The sequence below is a fragment of the Mustela erminea genome, chromosome 9, assembly GCF_009829155.1.
Source record: "Mustela erminea isolate mMusErm1 chromosome 9, mMusErm1.Pri, whole genome shotgun sequence".
NCBI classification, from domain to species: Eukaryota; Metazoa; Chordata; class Mammalia; order Carnivora; family Mustelidae; genus Mustela; species Mustela erminea.
The window spans coordinates 64973547-64998871 of NC_045622.1; the positions used below are offsets into that span (position 1 = coordinate 64973547).

The 25325-nt window shown below is 37.1% G+C and overlaps 1 protein-coding gene across 2 annotated transcripts in view; it reads right to left on the bottom strand.

Annotated features, from left to right (window-relative positions):
* The window catches only part of SBF2 (SET binding factor 2), a 476395-nt gene that overhangs the window by 353536 nt on the left and 97534 nt on the right, over window positions 1-25325 (bottom strand). For both annotated transcript variants that reach the window (XM_032358786.1, XM_032358787.1), the window contains exon 2: window positions 13823-13908. In XM_032358786.1, coding sequence (XP_032214677.1) covers window positions 13823-13908 — 86 coding nt within the window. The remainder of the gene's footprint in view (window positions 1-13822; window positions 13909-25325) is intronic.

The following is a 25325-nucleotide window of genomic DNA, read 5'->3' on the forward strand; positions in this document are numbered from 1 at the left end:
ACAGCATTTTTCACAGAGCTAGAACAACAGTCCTAAAATATGTATGGAACCACAAAATACCCTGAATAACCAAAGCAATCTTGAAAAGCAGAAATATAGGTATGACAATTCTGCGCTTTGTAATTATATTACAAAGCTGTACTGATCAAGATGTATGGTACTGACATAAAAACAGACACATAGACCAGTGAAACAGAATAGAGAACCCAAAAATGAACCCACAACTCTATGGTCAACCAATCTTTGACAAAGCAGGAAGACTATCCAAGGGAAAAAAGAAAGTCTCTTCAACAAATACTGTTGAGAAACTGAACAGCAAGATGCAAAAAACAGAAACTGAACTGCTTTCTTACACAAAAATAAATTCAAAATGGATGAAAAAACCTAAATGTGAGAAAGGAAACCCTCAAAATCCTAGAGGAGAACACAGGCAGTAACCTCTATGAGACTGGCCAGAGCAACTTCTTATTAGATACCATTCCACGGCAAAGGAAACAAAAGAAAAAATAAACTACTGGGGCTTCATCACGATAAAAAGCTTCTGCACAATGAAGGACACAATCAACAAAATGAAAAGGCAACCTACAGAATGGGGTAAGAAATTTCCAAATGACATATCTGATAAAATCTATTCAAACTTATAACACTCAACACCCAAAAAACAAATAATCTAGTTAAGAGATGAACAGAAAACATGAATAAACATTTTTCCAAAGAAGACATACAGATGGTCAACAGACATACATAAAGATGATCAATATCACTTGGCATCAGGGAAGTGTTTCTTCCTCTACTTCTCTGGCCTTTCAGAAAGTAAAACATTTAAAACAAGAATCCAGGTCTCTACTCCATCTTATTTATTAGCTCTCAGAAGTCTCAGGAAAAGCTGTTTCCGCGAGGAAGCCTGTGTACCTTGACCAATGTAAATCGCAATTAATTCACAAACTGATGGCACATGTCTGGAAGGACCAATTTAGCAGAGGCTTCCATCAAGGTTAAAACAACAACCTTGTTGTTTAACCCTTAAACTGTCCCTGTTCCCCTTCCCCCAGGGGACTTACTTAAAAACAAGTCCTGGAAACCAGCCCCAGGTAACAAAGCTCAAATACAAGGGTGGGTCAGGCCAGGTAGAGACATCTCATCAGTGGGGGGATGCATACTGTCTCCCGAGTTACCAAGGATTATGGGCACCTTTTGGGCGCCAATTCTGACCAAGGTGATAGGCTGGTTCAAATGTCTACTAGGGTAAATTGTAATTCAATTGGTTGCCCTAGCATGACTGTGCAGCTTTCTCTGTGTGTTACAATTTCATTGGCCACCTGTGCGTGGCCAGGCCCAACCTCATGGTCTTTGCCCTTAAAAGCTAGTCTGTGAAACAGAGAAAGGTCGCCCTCTCTTTTAAGAGGCATGGCCCTGGCCAGTCAGTTTGATTCTTGATGCCTGGTGAGAAATAAAGCTTTGCTTGACCTTCGCTTTCTATCAGTCTCACTCCTTTAATTACGGACCCATTTTGGGGGGGACCTAATAATCTCACATAAGTTTTATATTAGTTTATTTCTCTCCAAAGTACATACTACTGGATTTGAGAAAAATACTTAAGATCCTACTATACTCTCTTTTTTTTAAGATTTTATTTATTTATTTGACACACAGAGAGAGATCACAAGTAGGCAGAGGGGCCGGCAGAGGAAGCAGGCTCCCCACTGAGCAGAGAGCCCAAAGCAGGGCTCAATCCCAGGACCCTGAGTTCATGACCTGAGCCAAAGACAGAGACTTGACCCACTGAGCCACCCAGGTGCCCCAAGATCTTACTATACTCTTAATGAAATCTTTCTGTCAGTTATGAAACCAATAGTGCAATCTAACTTCATTAGAATACCACGGTTGTCATAATCAAAGTTATTCCCAAATTCACATGTATGATAGGCATTTCTTATAAAAACAGTCTCTTTTTGGGACGCCTGGGTGGCTCAGTTGGTTAAGCAGCTGCCTTCGGCTCAGGTCATGATCGCAGGGTCCTGGGATCGAGTCCCACATCGGGCTCCTTGCTCGGCAGGGAGCCTGCTTCTCCCTCTGCCTCTGGCTGCCTCTTTGTCTGCCTGTGCTCGCTTGCTCTCTCTCCCTCTGTCTCTGACAAATAAATAAATAAAATCTTTAAAAAAAAAAAAAGTCTCTTTTTGGAGGAAATAAAAAATACCAACTCCTTAGTTACCACAGATTTGTATCATTAGACTTTCCTAATTTTAATGTTGAAACATTTTTCAAGTCTTTCTAATACCACTTAAGCCTAATTAGAATAAGGCCTATCCTGTTAACTTAATCATTTTTTAAAGTAGCAGGAAAAAAAACAACTTTTTAAAAAGAATGAGTTTGTCCCCACTAACACAAAGAATATTTTAATTTCTAAAACGCCTTAGTAAAGACTCAAAGGACCAGGGTTTTATCATCTCAGCCAACAGTTAGGAGCTTTACGATCTTGGGCAACTTATTAAATCTCTAGATTTCAGTATCTTGTTTTTAGTATGAAGGCATATTAATTTCAGCACTTAAAAAAATTTAACTTACCTAAAACTGTCAGTTTTCCCTTTAGTTTTCTAAATCTTGAATTTATATAAATTTTCCCAACTTCTACATATATTTCAGATTCTGGAGAATTCCTTTTTTTTTTTTTTTTTTTTTAAGATTTTATTTATTTATTTGACAGAGAGAGAGGGAACACAAGCAGGGGAGGGGAGTAGCAGAGTGAGACGCAGACTTCCCAACCAGCAGGAAGCCCGTTGCGGGGCTTGATCCCAGCACCCTGAGATCATGACCTGAGTCAAAGGCAGATGCTTAACAACTGAGCCTCCCTGGCACCACAAGATTCCGGACAATTCTTGGCTGAACTTGAATTATCTTTAAGTTAGCCAGAATTCGCTGTTTAAAGAAATAAACCTTAAGGACTTATTATCTTTATTATTAATTTATGAAATACTGATACCTATTTTTATCTTTTATTATATTTAAGGAGACATCAGAAATTATTCTTACCATCCCCCTGCATGGACACATCTCAGAACAATTCAATAGTACACTATTGCTACCTAAGTACAAGCTACATAGAAATTATTTCCAGTAAAGATACATATATATCATTTCAAGGGATTTCTTTCTTTTTTTTTAAAAGATTTTATATATTTATTTGACAAAGGGAGAGAGAGTACAAGCACTGAGAGCAGCAAGGGGAGAAGTGGGCTACATGCTCAGTGGGAGTTGATCCGAAGGCTTTTATGCCAGGACCTCAGGATCATCATCTGAGCCAAAGGCAGACGTTTAACCAACTGAGCCACCAAGCAGCCCTCAATGCATTTCTGAAAAATAAAGGAAGTCTAGTGATGATAAAATTTGCTCTAAATTAGTAGAGACAACCACATCACTGACAGATTCATAATTGACAAATATATAATTGATTAATAAAATTTTAGTTCTCAATGATCAAAAAAACTCTTCCTTGATAAATCCACATATATGTGTTTTGTCACCTTAGTAACTCTTTCTCCCTAAAATTTTGTATATTGGTGATATTAGTGACTTTTTATAGACACATAAGTACCACTAGAGGCCACCAAATACTTCACTTTTTAAAACTGGCTCATTTTATAACATAAGGAGATGACCGTGCACAGTAATATCTATAACTTGCAAAGTTCCACATGAATACTCAAAGATAATACCAACTCAAGCAAAAATATCTGAACATATTCCATATAATAAATAAGATGTCTAAATTACAGAAGAACTTGATTACACCAAAAGCTGAGGGTTGGGGAGATAGATAATATGAAAACATCATTCTTTGTACACCTTTGAAAATAGATTATATGACCTAGGAAATAGATGCTCTCTCTAAATAGCTGTTGTTATTTATAATTAAATTATTTATCTATACAGAGGTATATAGATACTGATATAGACAGATAAATAAAATCCAAATTTCACTATTTTTTCTTCCATACCACAAAGTATGGAAGTCTTTCACATATAATAATGTTCTCATATCTAAAGTTGGCTACCATCTACAGCAATTAAAACTAAGAAATTCTATTGTCAAAGTCACCCCACATATTTGAATCCAAAATTCTGACTTGAAGAATAAAATCTGGCTCAGAATCATAGAGAACACCTGAAAAAACTTTGCCCTGAGTTTCTAGGTAATCTGTTACATGTCCCCTCATTTCTTCCAATGTCTTCCTCCTCACTAAAAGAAAAGAGAAAAAAAAGAACAGAAGGCTCAAGTAGCATCTAAATTCTGTGGATCCACATGAAATCTATGAGACAAAATGGGAATTCTTGCTATCTGAATATCCACCTTTTTTGCACAATGATATATTCCACTTCAAAGGTTTCCAGGTACTCCAGAAAAACTTTATTTAGTCATGCTTTCGGTGTTCTATCTAAAGTCTTTCCTTAAGTAAACATTGCAAAGACATTCTCTTAAGTTCTCTTTTAAAACCTTTTAGTTCCAGCTTTTACAGTGAGTCCATAATCTATTTCAGGTTCATTTTTCTGTGTAGTGTGAGGTATGACTAAGATTCAAGTACAGAAGACTGACAGAATACTGATACTACCACTTTCCAGAGAAAATAAAATAGGCACACACACACACACACACACACACACACACACGAAGAAAACTGACATAGTAATCAAAATAGTATTGTACTAGCAAGAAAAAACACAAGGATTGACACATAGATCAACGGGACAGAATAGAGAGCTCAGAAATAAACTCATGCTTACAAGGTCAATTAATCTATAACAAAGGAGGCAAAAATACCCACTCTCCTCAACAAATGGAGCTGGAAAACTAGACAGCCACATGCACAAGAATGAAACTGGACCATTTTCTTACACCATGTACAAAAATAAATTGAAAATGAATTAGATTTGTAGGTAGGATCTGAAACCATTAAACTCCTATAAGATAACACAGGCCATAAGCTCTGGGACACTGTCCTAGCAATATTTTGGAGGGACCAGTCTCCTCAGGAAAGGGCAACAAAAGTTGAAACAAATGGGATTACATCAAACTAAAAAGAGGGTATTATGCTAAGCAAAATAAGTCAATCAGAGAAAGACAATTATCATATGATATCTCTGATATGAGGAATTTGAGAGGCAGAGTGGGGGGCTATGGGGGTAGGGAAGGAAAAAATGAAACAATGGGACCAGGGAGGAAGACAAACCATAACCGACTCTTAATCTCAGGAAACAAACTGAGGGTTGCTGGTGGCGAGGAGGGATGGGATGGCTGGGTGATGGACACTGGGGAAGGTATGTGCTGTGGTGAGTGCTGGGAATTGTGTAAGACTGATGATGCACAGACCTGTATCCCTGAAGCAAGTAATACATTATATGTTAATAAAAAATAATAAAAAAGCTTTACACATAAAAGAAACCAACCTAATGAATAGAAGATATTTGCAAATCATACATCTGATAAGAAATTAATATTCAAAATACATAAAAAGTTATACAACTTAATACCAAAAACAACCAACCTGATGTTTAAAATGGCAGAGCACTTGAACATTCTTTTTCAAAGAAGACGTACAGATTTCCAACAGGCATATGAAAAGATGGTCAACATCACTAATCATGAGGGAAATGCAAAACCACAGGGTAATATTACCTCACACCTGTCAAATTAGCTACTCTGAAAAAAATAAGTGTTGGTGAGGCTGTACAGAAATAGGAACCCTTGGGCACTATTGGTGGGAATGCAAAGTGGTGCAGCCACTGTCGAAAACAGTATGGAGGTTCCTCAAAATATTAAAACTAGAACTACCATACGATCCAGTAACTCCACTTTCAGGTTTTATCCAAAGAAACAAAAACACCAACTCAAGGGATGCCTGGATCGCTTAGCCAATTAAGCATCTGCCTTTAGCTCAGGTCATGATCCCAGGGTCCTGGGATTGTCCCACATCCGGCTCCCTGCTCAGCGGGAAGCCTTCTTCTCCCTCTGCCTGCCACTCCACTGCTTGTGTTCTCTCTGACAAATAAATAAATAAAACCCTTTTTTCTTTTTTAATTTTTATTTATTTGACAGACAGAAATCACAAGTAGGCAGAGAGGCAAACGGGGGGGTGGGGTGGGGAGCAGGCTCCCCGCTGAGCAGAGAGTCCAATGCAGGGCTCAATTCTAGGACCCTGGGATCACAACCTGAGCCAAAGGCAAAGGCTTTAACCCACTGAGCCACCCAGGCACCCCATAAATAAATAAAATCTTAAAAAAAAAAAATTCAATGAGTTATATGTACCCTTGTGTTCACTGTAGCATTATTTACCATAGCCAAAATATGGAAGCAACCTAAGTATCCATCAATGGATAAATAAAGAAAATGTACCACAAATATGTATGTATATATATGAAAAAAACCCTATGAAATTTGTTCATCAAATTAGCATGATGAAGACTGTCTGGTACATTGTCTGACACCAAATGCATGGGTTTGTTTTTTTCCAATAACAACTAGGTGTCCAACAATTCAAGAATTCTGACACTATCTCCCAGTGTTAGCATAGACTCTGCAGGTCAAGGGCTCAGGACTCAGGTTCCACAAGAATGCCCTCACTTTAGATAATAGCTGCAAACTGGGTCCCTAAGCTTATCCACTTCTGCATGCAGAATACAAATCCAAAATACCACCTCTGCCTCAAGTTCAATAATCTGTTAGAAAAAGAGAATTCAAGAAAATAGTATTTGTATTTACCAATCTATTATAAAGAATACAACTGGGGAACAACCAAATAGAAGTACTAGGCAAAGTATGGAGAAGGGGGACCTTCAGAGCCTCCATACCTTCTCGAAAGACACTACCTTCCCACCATATCACCAATACAGAAGATCTCTGAACCCTTTCATTTAGGTGTTTTTATGGTAAATTTTAATAGGTAGTCAAGACTGATTAAATCATTGGCTGCTGGTGGTCTCCAGCTTCTCATCCTTCCCTAGGGAGGGCTGAAATTTCCAAACTTCTATTCACAGGGTTGGTTCCTGAAGCAATCTAGGGTCCACTAAACCAATCAGCTATTCATTAGCATAGAAAAGACAGAACAGTAAATTCCAAGAGTTTCAGGAGCTCAGAGCCAGGAACTGACACAAAGACTAAATATTAGCCATGTCACAAAATAAAACAGTCAAGGAGAATTACGATAAGGAAAAAGACATTCAAATTCAGCAAGAACACTGTGGTAGAGAAAAGCTAGCTGTTCACTAAATCTGTTTCACTTTTCTCCTAGGCACATATCTAGGCTTTATTTGCCGATTAAACTCCCATTATAGTTAAGAGGGTGGGGGGCTACATTACTGACTTCTGATAAATCGAAGGAAGTGACACACACACCCTCCCAAGCCTATCCCATGAAAGTCAACCCTATCCTCCATGCCTTCTCTTACCACTCTGTCAGTGGCAATACCCAAGATGACCTTGAGCATAACACTCTGAAGATGGTAAACCCCACACCCATCTATCCCATGCCACTAATTAGACTTCATGAGTGTAAGAAGAGAAAAACTTCTATCATGCTAGCCACAAAAATCTCAAGGTTTATCTATCATAACAGCTATTATTACCTTCATGAAATAAGAAAATATTAAAAACTTCAACTTTGTAATTTCAGAATGGGAAAGACATAAACTACACTTCAGAATAAACACTTGAGATGTGAGTAAGATGGGTGATGAGCTGACAGTGGATGGCAAGAAATCATTATACTACAGCATATTAAAATATTAACAATCACCTGATAATAGCCCTTAGAAGAAGTAATATTATCAGAAAGGGTAAATGAACTTTCAAAGTTTTAATTCTTGATGCCATATTCTTTCCACTGTACCACACATGTCTCTCAGAGAAATGGAGACAGCAAATCAAGGAGAATCTTTTGAAACATATTATAACAGAGAAATAGGATAATAGCTAAAAGAGATAAAGTCAAGAAAAGATTTTTTTAGCTAGTCTTAACAATATACTTGGGATCAATGGAAAGAGAAGACTCACAAAAGGAACTGGAAGTTAAGAAGAGTAGAAGAATCCATAGCAGTGCTACAACAATTATAGGACAGAAGAGCAGCAGCACTCCCTGAAGTAATGAGGGCCAGGCTGTTTGCAAACAATGGGAATTTGTAGTAGGTTAGGCCTCTGTAGATCTACATCTTCCTCAGGAAATTCTCTAGGGCTGTGAACCTTGCCCTACGGTGGCTCTGAAAGCAGTACTGAAGTAGGAGACCACAGAGACTGGGTAGCTGAAAGATTCTACAGCATAATGGAGATTATCAATGCATCAGTAAAATAAAGAGAATTATAAGTAACTGAAAGTCTAATATAAGATAATAATCCTCTTCAATGAGCATAGAGGAATGTGAGAATAACATTAAGACTGAGTATCCTCCACTTCAGAGATGCTGAGAGAGATGCATGCTCTAGACTACATCAGGTTCCAACCTGCCTCGTGGTTTTACTACTTCAAAGGCACAACTGTCTAGGAGTAGAAAACAAAAATGTGAGTTCAAACCACCACTTACCAGCTTAACCTCCATTTATATCTACTTGCTTTGTCTTGAACAGAACTTTAAAAGTCCTTTTTGTAGTCCCTAGCATGTTTTAAAAGCCATGCAAAACTGAAAGCCCTTCCACAAATTCTTCATATCATTTTTTAAAATGATTATCAGCAGCACCTGAGTGGCTCAGTCAGTTAGGCTTGGTTTTGGCTCAGGTCCTGATCTCGTGCATCTGAGGAACAAGCCCCCGATGGGCTCCTTGCTCAGTGGAAGTCTGCTTTAAGATTCTCCCCCTCTGCCCTTCCCCCAACTCACAGCACATGTGCTCTCTAAGATACATAAACCTTAAAAAAGAAAGAAAGAAAGGACGAAAGACAGAGAAAGAAAGAAACTGAGGGCTCCTGGGTAGCTCAGTCTGTTAAGTGTCTGCCTTCAGCTCAGGTCATGATCCCAGAGTCACAGGATTGAGTCCCACATGGGGCTCCCCACTCAGCATGGTATCTGCTTCTCCCTCTGACCCTCCCCGCTCTCATGCTCTTTTTCACTATCTAATAAATAAATAAAATCTTTTTTTATTTAAATAAAATAAAATAAAAACTGAATTCTTCACCAAGTACCCTATGTCAGCACAAAGGCTTCGGACACTACCTATAATATCTTTTGTAAGTATCTTTTATGATTATATATTTTTTATTTTTAGCTGTCTTCATGTATTTCTCAAATCTCTCTGGCTGGCAAATTATCCTGCCTTCTTTATTCTAAATAATTGCTCATACAGGTGGCTTTTTATACTCACATGCAGAAACCCACATTTTTACCTATTGCCATATATTTCGTCTTAACTAACAGCCTATAGTTACAGCCTTTTAAAATCTTTGTGAATCTTGATCCTATCATCCAATATGCTCACTACCTTTCTCATTCTCCTTTCATATATACTCCTCTACAAAAAAGGGTGAATATTCTCTTCATTCTTTTCTACACTCAGTTCCCTGACCACCCAGGACTTATATCTTGGTCAAAAGGACAGCTGCTATCCCATTTGTTATGCTTGATGCATTCTAAATGGCTTAAAGAATTAGAGCATTACATGGTACTTATACCAACTTCTCTGCACAAATAATATCCCATACTAAGACTACTTCTATGTTAAAACTGCAGAATGTTGCATACACTATTTTTTTCCTCTTTTTTCCAACCTATACTCACAGTTACAGAAAACTGGATTCATACTGATGGTGGTCAAATCCCTAGTCTATAAATAACTCAACTAACTTTTTTACAAACATGAAACTTAAAATTCTATCTAAACATTTATTACTCTTTTACTCAAGCCACATTTTTTTATCATACTACTTTAGTCTTCTAAAAAAATCAGATAGTTCTACAAATGCCTCAGTGCAGGCATTCCAGTGAACAATATGGAATAAAATTTTCTGAATAATAAGGATTCACTTCTGAGACTGGGCATCTTTAAAAAGAGCTAGTGCCAGAACAATACTACTTTGCTTATGTCCAAACCCTAGCCAATAAAAATACTTCATCCCATAATCAGAAATAGATTGTTAGCCATAGAATTCCTCTGCAAAACAATTCTTACATTTTCTTTGAAATATTGTTACTAAAATTAACTGTAACTTTATTTATATGACTGTCTGTGGTTTTCATGTGTGCCTAAAAAGCACGAGAAAAAGATAAAAATATCCCAGAATTGGAAAAGTAGTCATTATGTTTGGTTTAGCTTATTTTCATATTTTTATTTTTAAAATCCATCCAAATTAAGTTCAGCATTTCTCAATAGATGAAAGGGAAAAAAGGGCAATTTTTTACAAAAGATTTTATTTGTTTGAGAGAGAGAGAGACAAGAGGTCGGAAGGGGGAAGGGAAAGAGAAAGAGAGAAAGAGAGAGAGAGAGAGCAGGAGCCAGGGGAGGGGCAGAGAAGCAGACTCCCCACCGAGCAGGGAGCTGACCTGCGACTCAGGACTCTGGGATCATGACCTCAGCCAAAGGCAGACACTTAACTGACTCAGCCATCCAGGTGCCCCAAAAGCAAATTCTTTACATAAAAACAGAAGGAACAAATTCAGCATCCTCTAAATTAAATTTGGGTTTTTACTTATTAGTGAATGGATACCTAAAGTCCTTTCCCACAAGTCATAAAGTTTAATCTTCAGGCTAAACACAGTAACTTGTGTCAGAACTTACATACAACAAATATATGCTGATTGAGGAGAGATGACAATAGAAAATAATTTCAGTATTATATTCTGAATCCATATTTGTCCTCAGGCAAAATAAACATGTGAAGTTGGTTTCTATACAACACAGCATTCTCTTAACATTTCTGAACCTCAGGTCTTCAACATTATAGAACCCTGCTTTCAGATCCTGCCCTTACGCTAAAATATAAATATAGTTTAAAGTGTCACTCTCAGAATATTCTGAGACTGTGGCTGAGACTAAGAGTCACTACTTCATGCGGTAGTGGGTTTAAAACCTAGCTCTGATACATCTTAGCTGTTAGAGCTTAGTCAATTTGTTTTAGCTTCCTAATCCTCAGTTTACCTATTGTAAATTAGATAGACTACCACTATTCAAGCAATTTATGTGAGTTCATCATAATCTATCAATCCTATGCAACTGTTAGATATTAATATTAACATTATATGCTAAAAGTTGTGACACTACTTTGGAAGGGCTAAAATCCCCCGCCAAAACCGCCGTAAATCACTGGAATAGGGTCACAATCACCCTGGAATCAACGAACCATTTCGGGGGGGTGCCTGGGTGGCTTAGTCAGTTATGTGTCTGCCTTCAGCTCAGGTCATAATCCCAGAAATCTCGGATCAAGCCCCGCAAAGGGCTCCCTGCTCAGTGAGGAGTCTGCTTCTCCCTACCCCTCTACCTGCTGCTCCCCCTGCTTGTGCTCTCTCTCTCCCTCTCTCTGTGAAAATTAAATAAATAAATAAATAAATAAATAAATAAACAAACACTTGGGGACTGAGCCAGATCACCTCCAACTAGACTAAAATTTTATCAGGCTTATATCTGGTCAAGATACGACAGGAGTTACTTTAAGTTACACAGTATCTCGCAGTTATTCAAATTATTATTCAAGTGCAGAACAGTTATATGCCCCTAACGCATCAAGCATAGCACAAAGCAATAAATAATAAAAAGACAACAAAAATTTAAGTTAATGAGTCTATTATGTTTTTAAAATGGGCTTTAATACATGTTAGATCAACAGATTTATTTTGTATTTGACAAAGCACAACAGATATTAAGAGTATCAAAATTGCTATTCAATGATGAAAAACTTAAAAAGAAAAACAATTTCCAATGTAATCCAGCAGATCAAATACTTTTTAAATATTAACCCAGCACTAAAAAAAAAAAAAAAAACCAACTTGAAATGCTTTGCTAAGAATCAGTCAAGAGGTCATCTAGGAAAATCTTAGATGAGGAAAAGTTCTGTCAACCTCTTAGCTCCTCCACTTCACCAGTCAGTGGCACATGACTCTGCTTGTTACTGGAGATACACTGAGAGAACCTGAACATGGGCGTGTCTGTCACACAAGGGAAAAATACCATTTACTAGGTAGTGAAATCAGTATGTGTCTCTCCCTCCGTATAGGAAAAACACCAGACACATCAGGGTATCCATTTCAAAACACAAGAATAACCCCTTCCCAGTCATAGCTAAATAGCCCCAATAATGTCTGTTGTTCCTGAAACTTACAACAGTGGTTTACTGTTCACACTGTCAAAATGATGTAGTTTACATTCCTCCACACTCTGTGAGAACTCACGAAAAACTTTTCAATGGTCCCCAGCACCAAAATTTTCCCCTTTCAGTCATCACTAGAAATGATGCTGAAGCAGGGCTTAAAAGCTTTATTAGCGCAAATACCTGCTTATTCATAAGACCAATTACAAGTATATGTATGCATGTGGGGGAGAAGAGAAAGGACTACAGTAAGGAGCTCTCCAGAAAGTTACTTTTCCTGAGATCCTCACATTCTTTCCCCATTTTTTTAAAAAGATTTTATTTATTTATTTGAGAGAGAGAGAGCATGAGAGGAGAGAGGTCAGCAGGAGAAGTAGACTCCCTGCCAAGCAGGAAGCCCAATGTGGGACTCCAGGATCATGACCTGAGCCAAAGACAGTCGCTTAACCAACTGAGCCACACAGGTGCTCTCTTTCCCCATTTTTAATACCAAACTTCAAGATTTGCCCTCTCTGTGTTTCTACAGAACACAGAGCTCTCTTTATACAGTTGGGTTATAACAAATTAAGCATTCGACAATGTATCTTTTATCCTCTATAAGCAGAAATGTACAGTCATTAGCTAGAATGAGAAAATTCCCAGTTTTCAACATCAGTTTTATTCCTACTGGGTATTTCAGACCCATGATAACAAGAGAATGAACAATTCTGCTGCAGGGGCTGGGGAGGAAGGGGAGATGCTGCAACATGTCGAGCAAGCAACAATGATAGCAATCATCATCATCATCATCAACAAGCTACCTCATTTGCTGAGCACTTACTTAATGGAAACCGTTGTTCTCAGCATTCTGTATATTTTTTCCCATTTTATCTTTATAAGACCCTATGAGATTGGTACTGTTGTTATCCTCATTTTATAGATGAGGACACTGCTGCTCAAAGAAGTTAAGTAACTCCACTAAAGTCATACCATACAGCTGAGATTTCCACCCAGACAGTCACCTCCAGAGCCTACACTCTTCACTATCAAATCATACCAAATGTTCTCTCAACAAGAACTGCTTTAGAGAAAAGTTCTCGTGTGTGTGTGTGTGTGTGTGTGTGTGTATACACTCACACGATATAAATACATATAGACACACACATATACACATATATACACTCCACTATGTTTGAGAACAAAACTTTATAGTCATTGCAAAATAGCTTTGTTAAGTATTTGTTAGTGACACACTACCAATGAAGCCACTAGGCTAAGATTTTAACTAACAAGTCAGGAATTTTTCAGCTTCCATTTACATAAAGATCATCAATTTCTTCTTTAATATTATAAAGAAGTTCAAAAGAGAAAAGAAGAGCAAAAGAGGCATTCCAGAATCAATAAATTCAAAGGATACTGTACTTGGGGACAGTAGGATTATTTCTAGTAACATGTTACAGTTAAATCACCAGATTATTTAACAGTAACTATAAAATAAATAGAACCATAAATGTAGCATAAAAAGAAAAGTATCACTATAAAAGCACAATGAAGCAACACCAACTTACCAATTCAATTCCCTGTGGAAAAGGTGTATCATCCCAGTCCTTCTGCGGAAATCTCTGGATTATTTTCCCCAGACCTGCTCCTGATCCTATTAAAATCAAAGTGAATTAGTTACACAGCACAAAAAAGTCTTAATACTTGTTATATTAACACTTATTTATAAATGTGTATTTGTTGAAGAAATCAATATATTAATTAAATATTCTCAAGTTTTAAGAGGCTTAATAAAAGTATTTACCTTCTAAACATAATATTGAAATACCAAGCAATCCCTACCCTATAGACCCCAAAAGAGTGACACATATGAAAAGCTAAGAAAAATAAACAGAAGCATTAATATCTAGAATCTCTACCATACCATGAGAGAATTACTCCTATTCCTAAATAAGGAAAGCCATCTTCTCAGTCTATCTAGTTGAAACCTAAAGAAAACTCTTCTAGGGAGACAAGGTAATCTTAAAGTGACAAATGAAACGGGACTATTAGGACTATGCTTCAGTTACTTTACCTGTAATAGTGCCCATGTACCCTAAGGATTTTTAGAGTGGTCTGAGAACCTGACATTTGTGTAAGCAGGGTTTCTCAACATCAGCAGTACTGGCATTTTGGGCCAGATGATCCTTTGTTGTGTGCTGGGGGTCAGGGTTGGGTTCGTCCTGTCTAGAATATTTAGTTTAGCAGCATCTTTAGCTTCAACCCACTATCACCACCAAGTCATTACAACCAAAAACATCTCCAGACATTGCTGTATCCTGGGAAAAGGGGGCAAAACTGTCCCAGGTTGAAAGCCACCAGCCTATAGTGTCACTGTCTTAATTATCCTGTGATTCTAAAGAACAGATCAACTTATAATTGAACACTGGAGATATAATCTGTGGGTAAATTAGGGATGGAAAGTACATGTTAGATCTAAATTACATTTTGCTATCCCTTTTAAAGAGCGTCGGGTCCTTGCATATTTTACGTGTTGTCCCAGTTGACTTCATAGCAAAAGCACTACACTCTGGTTATTTGTACACCTACCTTAAGGAATCCTTTAACACCTGATTCAATTTGCTAATTTAAAAAATTATCCACCATCATCTATTACCCTCTCCCTGTGAAATCAACTTCCCCCTTGGCCCTCATGTAGAGTTCAATCACTTTACGGACAAATTTTATCTTTAAGGGACAAATAAAAAAAAGTTTAATTCATTTAACTGAACAACTCAGTACTGTGTTCTAAAAATGAGGTCACATTTGAAAAGGCAAAATAAAAACATTCTCAATTAAATTAACAACTCTGCAGTATAGTAACTCCTTGTATATCCATCATTATAGGGGAATGAAGGATCTCATTCAAGGTAAACCTAAATTAAAAATGGTTTATCACAGGCACTTACTTTTTCAAAATCTACCTCAAACATAACCACTTCTGACATGGCAAGCAGAGCTAAGTCAGTAAATTGCTAAGTACTGGGGATAAACAAATGAAAAAGACATGGCCCCTATCCTCAAAAAATTCATAATTATTAGGAGAAACAAATAAACTGATAATTTCAGCATATTATGGTAAGTACAAGGATAGAAGGGAATTTAACCCAGCATAGCAGAGAATACTATGGAAAACATTCTAGAAAAAATGACAACGAGCTTTTACTTTCTTTTAGTACCACCTTTGTATCCCCAAGCACAGAGCATCCTAAATACCTAGCATTTAATTCATAGAGTTAAATGTTAATTTTAATAAATTTGTTAATACTGACATAAATTGTTTTCAAATCATATCTCCCTGTCTTTTCAAACAGAGATAAATGCAAGTTACTTATGCTTAAAAAGGTATCCATATATTGCTTATTCAGTTCTAAGAGTGATATGTAATACATTTTAGGCTCAAGAAATACTTTATATTAATTTTTACACATTTATAAAAATTATAAATGTTAATTGTAGAAAATTTTTTAAATATATAGAAATATAAAGAAGGAATCACCCATAATTCCACAGCTAGAGAAAATCACTGTCATTATTTTAGACTATTATATCCCAAGTATTTCTGCGAACACATGTATTTTTGTACACATGTATTTTTTTTTAAAGATTTTATTTATTTATCAACAAGTCAGGAAATGACAGATGCTGGAGAGGATGCGGAGAAAGGGGAACCCTCCTACACTGTTGGTGGGAATGCAAGCTGGTGCAGCCACTCTGGAAAACAGCATGGAGGTTCCTCAAAATGTTGAAAATAGAACTGCCCTATGACCCAGAAATTGCACTACTGGGTATTTACCCTAAAGATACAAACGTAGTGATCCAAAGGGGCACATGCACCCGAATGTTTATAGCAGCAATGTCCACAATAGCCAAACTATGGAAAGAACCTAGATGTCCATCAACAGATGAATGGATAAAGAAGATGTGGTATATATACACAATGGAATACTATGCAGCCATCAAAAGAAATGAAATCTTGCCATTTGCGACAACATGGATGGAACTAGAGCGTATCATGCTTAGCGAAATAAGTCAAGCAGAGAAAGACAACTATCATATGATCTCCCTGATATGAGGAAGTGGTGATGCAACATGGGGGCTTAAGTGGGTAGGAGAAGAATCAATGAAACAAGATGGGATTGGGAGGGAGACAAACCATAAGTGACTCTTAATCTTACAAAACAAACTGAGGGTTGCTGGGGGGAGCGGTTGGGAGAAGGGGGGTGGGGTTATGGACATTGGGGAGGGTATGTGCTTTGGTGAGTGCTGATTCACAGACCTGTACCCCTGGGGATAAAAATACATGTTTATAAAAAATAAAAAATTTTTAAAAAAAAAGATTTTATTTATTTATTTGTCAGAGAGACAGAGAGCAAGAGCGAGCACAGGCAGAGTGGCAGGCAGAGTCAGAGGGAGAAGCAGGCTCCCTGCGGAGCAAGGAGCCCGATGTGGGACTCGATCCCAGGACGCTGGGATCATAACCTGAGCCGAAGGCAGCTGCTTAACCAACTGAGCCACCCAGGCGTCCCACACATGTATTTTTTTCTACAGAATTAAGATCATACTAAACTCTACCTATATCTATTCAAACTCTAGCTATATCTATTCATTTATTACCTGGTATTTCACAGTAAGTCTCTGATGTTAAAGACACATTTTCTAGTTACCATTATAAATAATACTGCAAAAAGCATCTTTCTATATGAATCTTTTATCTTCACCTCTGTTTTCCCCAGAAAAATTCTTCAATATATAACTACTGGGTGAAAGAGAATGAAAAATTTTACAACTAGCACAATCCCATAGGGTCCATCAGAAGACATTCAACAGTCTTTTTACATTCTGTAAATTCTTTAAGCATAAGGTCAGCATTTTCACCACATTCTTATCAACTATTCTAAACATTCGTTTGCTTTAACTACTATCAATTTGAGAGATTAAAAGTTCTTCCTTGGCAGCAGCATAACTTTCCAAAGTTCTCCGGAAGTAACATATTTACTGATTTTAAAATTATATGTAATGTTTCAATAACATGAAAGCTCAGTTTGAAATACTGATATAACATTTCTAAATGCACACAGAAATATGATTCATGAGTGATATAACTTTCAGTTATATCAGATAATGTTATCTGAAATCAGATAGTTATCTGAAAATGGAAATTATGTTAGAAAATAACAAAAACAGTAAAATAATATCTCACCACAAATAAAATGCATATAAATTGCTGCAGCTACCAACTTTTAAGGAACTTATGAAGATATCTTACAAAAAGTAAATGAACATTGTTTCTTGTTTCTTAATTTTTTGAAGCATTTAGTCGGAATATTTAAACTCATTTTCCTGGTTTATATATTTTATCTGACACTTATTCTTATAGGCAATACTGTTTGTATGTAAGAGTGCTAAGAAAATGGCATTTTACATTGAGAAGCAAGCTGCAGTGAGGGAAGAGTGTTCTAGAGTCAGATGTCCACTGTGGACTGATCCCTATGTCCAGAAGCAAAGTACACCATGCCAACCAGAGTGGCTGCAGAAGCAGCTCTTATTTGTACCACATATTAAATGGGGCTGAGTTACTGAGTTGGGGAGGAAGAAATTCCTTAAAAGAAAGGGGACACTTCCCACAAAGGAGAGATGCTAGGCAGACAAAATTGTGATTGTCCAATGCACTGTATGTAGCTAAACTGGAAAAGGAAGGGCCAGTTAGTAATCAGTGTCTTCACGTTTTCTTTCCAGTCCCTGGTCTCCAACCCCATCATAAAATTAAGAAATAGGATGACTGAGGTAGTTAATATATTAAAAGGGGATGTTCAGCAGGATACCAACACATTTGGAAATGCTTTTCTTTGAAAAAAGTATATATTCTAGACAAACTGTCCAAAACAAATTTAGGAAGGGTGAGGAAATACTGGTGTGGTCAGGCACACTTTTCCCTCCTTTTTGTTTGGTAACTCACTATCCCCTGGGTCCTGCTAGAGTTGCGGGCTACCCAGCTCAGCCACAAAGATTAGCAAGTAACCTAGGATGATCCAATCATCCATCACCCCCCCCCCCGACAAAGTGACTTGGCCAATGACCCCAGAAGAGCCCAGCATATTCTCTGGGGTTGCTAACTAATATACTACAGGTATGGCATTGCCAGAAGTTAGAAGGAAGAAGTATATATGCAGAAGAACTACAGACTGAGTAAGGATTGATTAGGCAGTGAAATGTAATACTCTGCTCAACACAAAACAGGATGCTTGATAATTTGTTGTTTGCACCAATTGACAAAAATCAGTTATTTGAGTGCCTTCTCTGTGTGTTTAGAGTATAGATGTACAAAATATATACTTCTTGGTTTAATATAGACTCTGAACTTTGAGAGTTTCTACTCTAATATATGATTCACTAAATCTTCCTATGATATGTTTATCTAAAAAAATGAGATCAGGGGTTACCCACATTAGACTAGCTATATGATGTCCATCTGTTCACATCATTTTCTATCAAAAATGGCATCACTCACAGTTCAAGAAAGGGTGGCAGTAACATTCAAGAACATACAATCCTACCACTCCTCTCACCAGCCAGAAAAAAAATTACTAAATCCTTTATTTGGTTTTTATATTTATTGTTACTTGTCCATCTCATCTCACTAGGATGAAAACAATGATTTTTGTCCTACTTTGTTTACTGATGTATCCTAGGCACTTAGAATAATTCCTGGTATTTATTAGATACTCAATAAAATACTTGTTGAATAAATAAATGGGACTGTAGGTGGGTAAGGCCATCTATAAACTGGCAAGCAACTTATGACCAGAATGACCTGGCTGTAAAAGGTATTCAAGACAAATCAAATCCTACTGCAAGGGAATTCTGAATAGGAAAAGTGAGACGAAAGCAATAAAAAACAAACATACAAATGTATCAAATTTTGTGATGATAGGTGTGCCTGGGTGGTTCAGTCAGTTAAGGGTCTGTCTTCAGCTTAAGTCATGATCCCAGGGTCCTGGGATCGAGCCCCACATGGGAATCTCTGCTTAGTGAGGAGCCTGCTTCTCCCTCTCCCTCTGCCACTACCCCCTGCTTGTTCTTGCTTGCTCACTCACTCTCTCTGTGTCAAATAAATGAATTCTTTTAAAAAAAGAAAAAGGAAAAAAAAAAGTCTTGTTATGATGTAGAAAAAGGTCAGGCACCACAAATGGTCATGTGTAAAACCCAAGTTAGAGAACAACAAAAATTCTAGGCAGACTTGCTAGCAGAAACAAGTGAAGAGTATACACACATAGAAGGAAGCAGAGATGCTACAGGAGAAAGGTTGTACTGCTAAATTCTACCTCCAGTAAACTCTGGCAGCACTATAATGTCTGTCACCAAACTTTAGAGGTGTTTGTTTGTTTGTTTGTTTGTTTAAGAGAAAGTGAGAAAGATCACAATCATGCAGAGAGGCAGGCAGAGAAAGAGGGGGAAGCAGGCTCCCCGCTGAGCAGACAGCCCGATAAGAGGCTCAAACCCAGAACCCTGAGACCAGGACCTGAGCCGAAGGCAGAGGCCCAAGCCACTGAGCCACCCAGGCGACCCCAGAGGTATTTTTATGATATCCTTCCCTCAAGTTAGAATGAACAGGTCCGTATTACTTGTCACTAAAGAATCCAAACTAGAATACACTGTATCAAGCACCCTGATAGATCAGCTCCCTCAAACTGATAAAAGATCTGGAAACAATTACATTAAAAGCTTTAGTCAGAAAACTTAAAAAGAAAAGTTATAGGGCCTAAGAGACTATCCTGCCCTAAATACCTGAAGAGCTATTACATGAAAGAAGATAGAGTGAAGCAGACTACAGCCAAAGATTTAATTCTGATTATTTTTTAGTTATTTTTGAGTCAACATAAAGAAAGAACCTTCTAAGAATGACAATTATTTAAAAAAAAAAAAAAAAAAAAAAAAAGAATGATTTGCCACAGAAAGCAATGATCATACCTGAAGTTTTAGAACAAGCTACCAATTTTTCTGGTCTAGAAAACCATACAGAATGGTAAGAGAACAAATCCAGAAAAGCTGGCAAGCAAACTATCACATAAATTCTTTTATTTTATTTATTGTTATTTATACAATAACCCTATGCCAGGTTTGTGTTAGGTGCTGAGAAGACAAGGATAAAACTTGCTGTGAGAATATTTAGAACTTGAATAGAGGTTTTTGAAATGCAAATAAAAGGGCAGATGTAGGCACAGCATAAGACAGTAAAGATTAGGAAAGAGAACCGTATTATTTAGAAATCAGGTCATGAGTCTAATGAAATCAGAGACAGACTAAAAAATTCTAAACTAAAAAAATCCACATTTTGGAACAGAGCTATTTCTTACTTCCATTCTGATGTACTAGCAGCATCATTTAACCCAAAGATGAGAAATGTAAATTTTCAAGAATCCAAATAAAAAATAACTAAGGGAGTATACAAAAGAAAAAGCTTTAAAAAAAAAAAGAAAGAAAGAAAAAAAGAAAAAGCTTAAAAGCTGACATCCTTTCATGGCTTAAAAAGCAATAGAAAATTGTCTATAAGTGTACGATGCTCACATGAAGACTTCTTCTCACGATGACTTTGTTTTTTTAGATGATTTATACAGTCTAGTATTATACTTTAATACTGCAAAGATATTCATGGAAAACTGTGGGAATTTAAGTATGGACTTTCTGACTGACTAACACATTTCAAACTAAATTTATTATTATTTACATGCAAAAACAAAAGTTGCGGGACACCTGGGTGGCTCAGCTGGTTAAGCAGCTGCCTTCGGCTCAGGTCATGATCCCAGCATCCTGGGATCGAGTCCCACATCGGGCTCCTTGCTCCGCAGGGAGCCTGCTTCTCCCTCTGACTCTGCCTTCCACTCTGTCTGCCTGTGCTCACTCTCGCTCGCTCTCTCTCTGACAAATAAATAAATAAAATCTTTAAAAAAAAAAAAGTTGCTTTAGTTCTATTAATAATGAAGTGTATTTGTCTTTTTATGTGTAGCTTTTTCACTTAGCATTATACTGGGGGGTAGGGGAAAATAAGGAAAGATTAGTAAAAAGGGTAAAAACCTTCAAGCATGAGTTGAGTAAGGTCTTTTCAACATCTGTTTATGATAAAAATTCTTAATAGGTGGGTGTAGAGGGAATGTAACTCAATATGATAAAGGCTATATATGACAATTCCACAGCTAACATCATACCCAGCAATAAAAAGCTGAAAGCTTTTCCTTCAAGATCACAAACAAAATGAAGATGCCCACTCTTGCCACTTTTAAAACATAGTATTGTAAGTCCTAGCCAGAGCAATTAGGCAAGAAAAAAAGAAATGAAAGGCATCTAAATTGGTAAAGAGGAAGTAAAACTATCACTATTTGCAAATGACATGATATCATATACAGAAAACCTTAAAGACTCCACCAAAAAAAAGTTGAAACTAATCAACAAATTCAGAAAACTTGCAGGATACAAAACCAATACATAAAACTTGTATTTCAATACACTAATTAGAAAAACTATTGGAAAGAGAAACTATGAAAATAATCCCATTTACAATTACAACAAAAAGAATAAAATACCTAGGAATGAATTTAACCAGGGGGATAAAAGACCTGTATACTGGAAACTACAAGATACTGATGAAAGAAATTAAAGACACAAATAAATAGAAAGGTTTTCCATGCTCATTAATGGAAGAGTTTTTCCATATTGCTAAAATGTCCATACTACCCAAAGCAATCCATAGATTCGATGAAATTCCTAACAAAATTCCCATGGCATTTTTTATAGAAATAGAACAAGCAATCCTAAAATTTGTATAAAACCACAAAAGACATCGAATAGACAAAGCAATCATTAGAAAGAACAAAACTAGAGGCAACAGAGTCCTTGATTTCAAGCTATATTACAAAGTTATAGTAATCAAGATAGTATGGTATTGGCATTGGTCATGATCTCAGGGTTGTGTGATGAAGCCCTGCATTGGGCGCTGTGCTCAGCAGGGAGTTGGCTCAAAATTTTCTCTCTCAATTTCCCTCTGTCCTCCCCAACCCCCGCAGCCAGCTCATGCTCTCTCCCCCTAAAATAAATAAATAAATCTTCTTGGTTTTTTAAAGAACTACAACTTAACAAAAACCAAGTGATGAAATAAAAATATAGGGAAGGACATGAAAAGACATTTCTGCAAAGAAGAAATACAAACGGCTAACACCATATAAAAAGATTCTCCGAAAATAAATAAATAAATAAATAAATAATAAAAGATTCTCAACATCACTAAATCATTGGGAAAATGCAAATCAGAACCATGAGATATCACCTCACATAGATTAGGATAGCCACTATCAAAAATCCAGAAAATAAAAAGTATAGGTGAGAATTCAAAGAAACTGGAACCCTTGTGCACTATTGTCTAGAATGCAAAATAATTAGAGCCATTATGGAAAACAGTATGGAAGCTCCTCAAAAACAAAACAAAACAAAAACAAAAAAAACCCAACAACAACAACAACAAAAAGAATCACCATATGATACAGCAATTTTACACCTGAGTATACATCCAAATGAATTGAATATAGGATCTCAAAGAGATATTTGCACATCTGTGTTCACTGGAACATTACTGACATTAGCCAAGAGGTGGAAGTAACCAAAACATCCACTAACAGATGAATGGAGAGGGGTGCCTGCTTGGCTCAGACTCTTAATTGCGTGGAAATGATGATCTCATGGTTTTGAGATCCAGCCCCACATTCCACTCACACTGGGTAGGGAGCCCACTTAAGATTCTCTCTCGCTCTCTCTGTTCATTCCCCTTTTTCCCCCATCTATTAAAAAAACAAAAACAAATGAATGGATAAAGAAAATGTGGCACATACCTACAATGGAATATTACTCAGCCTTTAAAAAAAGGAAATCTTGTCATACGAATGAGTTTTGAGGACTTTAGACTAAATAATATAAATCTGTTACCAAAAAAAAAACCCAAACAAACAAAACCGATTCCATTTACATGCAGTATGTAAAGTAGTCAAGCTCTTAGACAAAAAGTAAAATGGTAGTTGCCAGATGCTGCAAGCAGGGTGGAAAGGTGAGTTGTTCAGTTAGTAAAAAGACTTCGTTTTGCAAGATGAGAAAATTCTGGGGATATGTTATAAAATGATGTGCTATAGTATATGTATAATAGTTAATGCTACTATATTACATACTCAAAAATGTTTAAGATGGTATATTTTATATGTGTTTTTTACCACAATTAAAAAAAAGAAAAAAGATGGCAAAACCAAAAACTCATGGACAACATTTCCAACAAAACTAGGTGAAAAGGTGGGCACCTAGATTGCTCAGTTGGTTGAGGGCCTGCCTTTGTCTCAGGTCATGATGCCAGGATCGTGGGACTGGGTCCTACATCAGCCTCCCTGTTCTGCCTACTTCTCCTACTGCCAATCTCTCTCTCTCTGCCTCTCATAAATAAATAGATAAAATCTTTAAAGAAAAAAAAAAAAAACCCTTGGTAAAAAGGTATCCCCCAAAATACTGCAACTGGAGAAAAACTACTAACAATCACAAAGCCTACAAAGTATCAGCATCTTTTGTACAAGAGTAAGAAGGAAGCAAACATAATGGCTTGAGAACAGCAGATAAGAAAACAAGAGAACCCCGAATACCCAACAAGTATTCACTGGAAACCTGAAAGGCCAACTTAAAAACAGCAACTAAACATGGAAGAGCAAAGACAACATTTCTGCAATAAGAACTAAAATTGCTGGAGTAATCAAGGCCCCCATACTGAAGAAACTACAGGGAGTGGAATCAAAATTGAGCAGGAAAGGACTTTACTACCTGACTTAAAGTCTTTTATAATAAAGCTACAGATATCAAGAAAATGTCATACTGCCAGTAAAATCAATAAATAAATTATATTAACAGACAATAAAAGGAAAACCTTAGAACTGTCTCAATAAATGCAGAAAAAGCATTTTAGGGGCACCTGAGTAGCTCAGTGGGTTAAGCCTCTGCCTTCTGCTCAGGTCTCTGTAAGATCTCAGGGTCCTGGGATCGAGCCCCACATCTCGCTCTCTACAGGGAGCCTGCTTCCCTCCCTCTCTCTCTGCCTGCCTCTCTGCCAACTTGTGATCTCTGTCAAATAAATAATAAATAAATAAAATCTTTTTATAAATAAATAAATAAATAAATAAATAAATAAAATAGGGACGCCTGGGTGGCTCAGTGGGTTAAAGCCTCTGCCTTCGGCTCAGTTGTGATCCCAGGGTCCTGGGATCGAGTCCTAAATCAGGCTCTCTGCTCAGTGGGGAGCCTGCTATCCCCTCTCTCTCTGCCTACCTCTTTGCTTACTTGTGATCTCTCTCTGTCAAATAAATAAATAAAATCTTTTTTAAAAATACCATATGCCATAGCATCAAAATCTATGAATAGTTAGGGCCATTAACAGGTAAATGAAAAAACAAATTGCAGTGTATCCACACAATGGAATAGTATTCAGCACTAAATGGGAAAGAAAATCACTGATCTATGCAATAACGTGGATAAATCTCAATTATGCTGAACAAAGGAAGCCAACAAAACTGCATACTACAGGATTCCATTCCTCTGAAATTACAGAAAAGACTAATTTATACTGATAGAAAGGAAATTAGTGCTCGCCCAGGGCCAGGACTGGGTATCAAGGGTTGATTTTAAAGGGTGCAAGAGACCTTTTTAGAGTGATGAAAACCTTATTTTCATTGCAGTGATGCTTACATACTTCTGTTACCAAAATGAAGACAGTCTGGGAGACACATGTCTTCTTTAATTTTGCCTATGGAGGGCAGCTAGGTGGCTGAGTGGGTTAAAGTCTCTGCCTTCTGCTCAGGTCATGATCCCAGGGTCCTGGGATCGAGCCCCGCATCCGGCTCTCTGCTCAGAGGGGAGCCTGCTTCCCCCTCTCTCTGGCTGCCTCTCTGCCTACTTGTGATCTCTATAAGATAAATAAATAAAATCTTTTTTAAAATAATAAATAAATAAATAAAT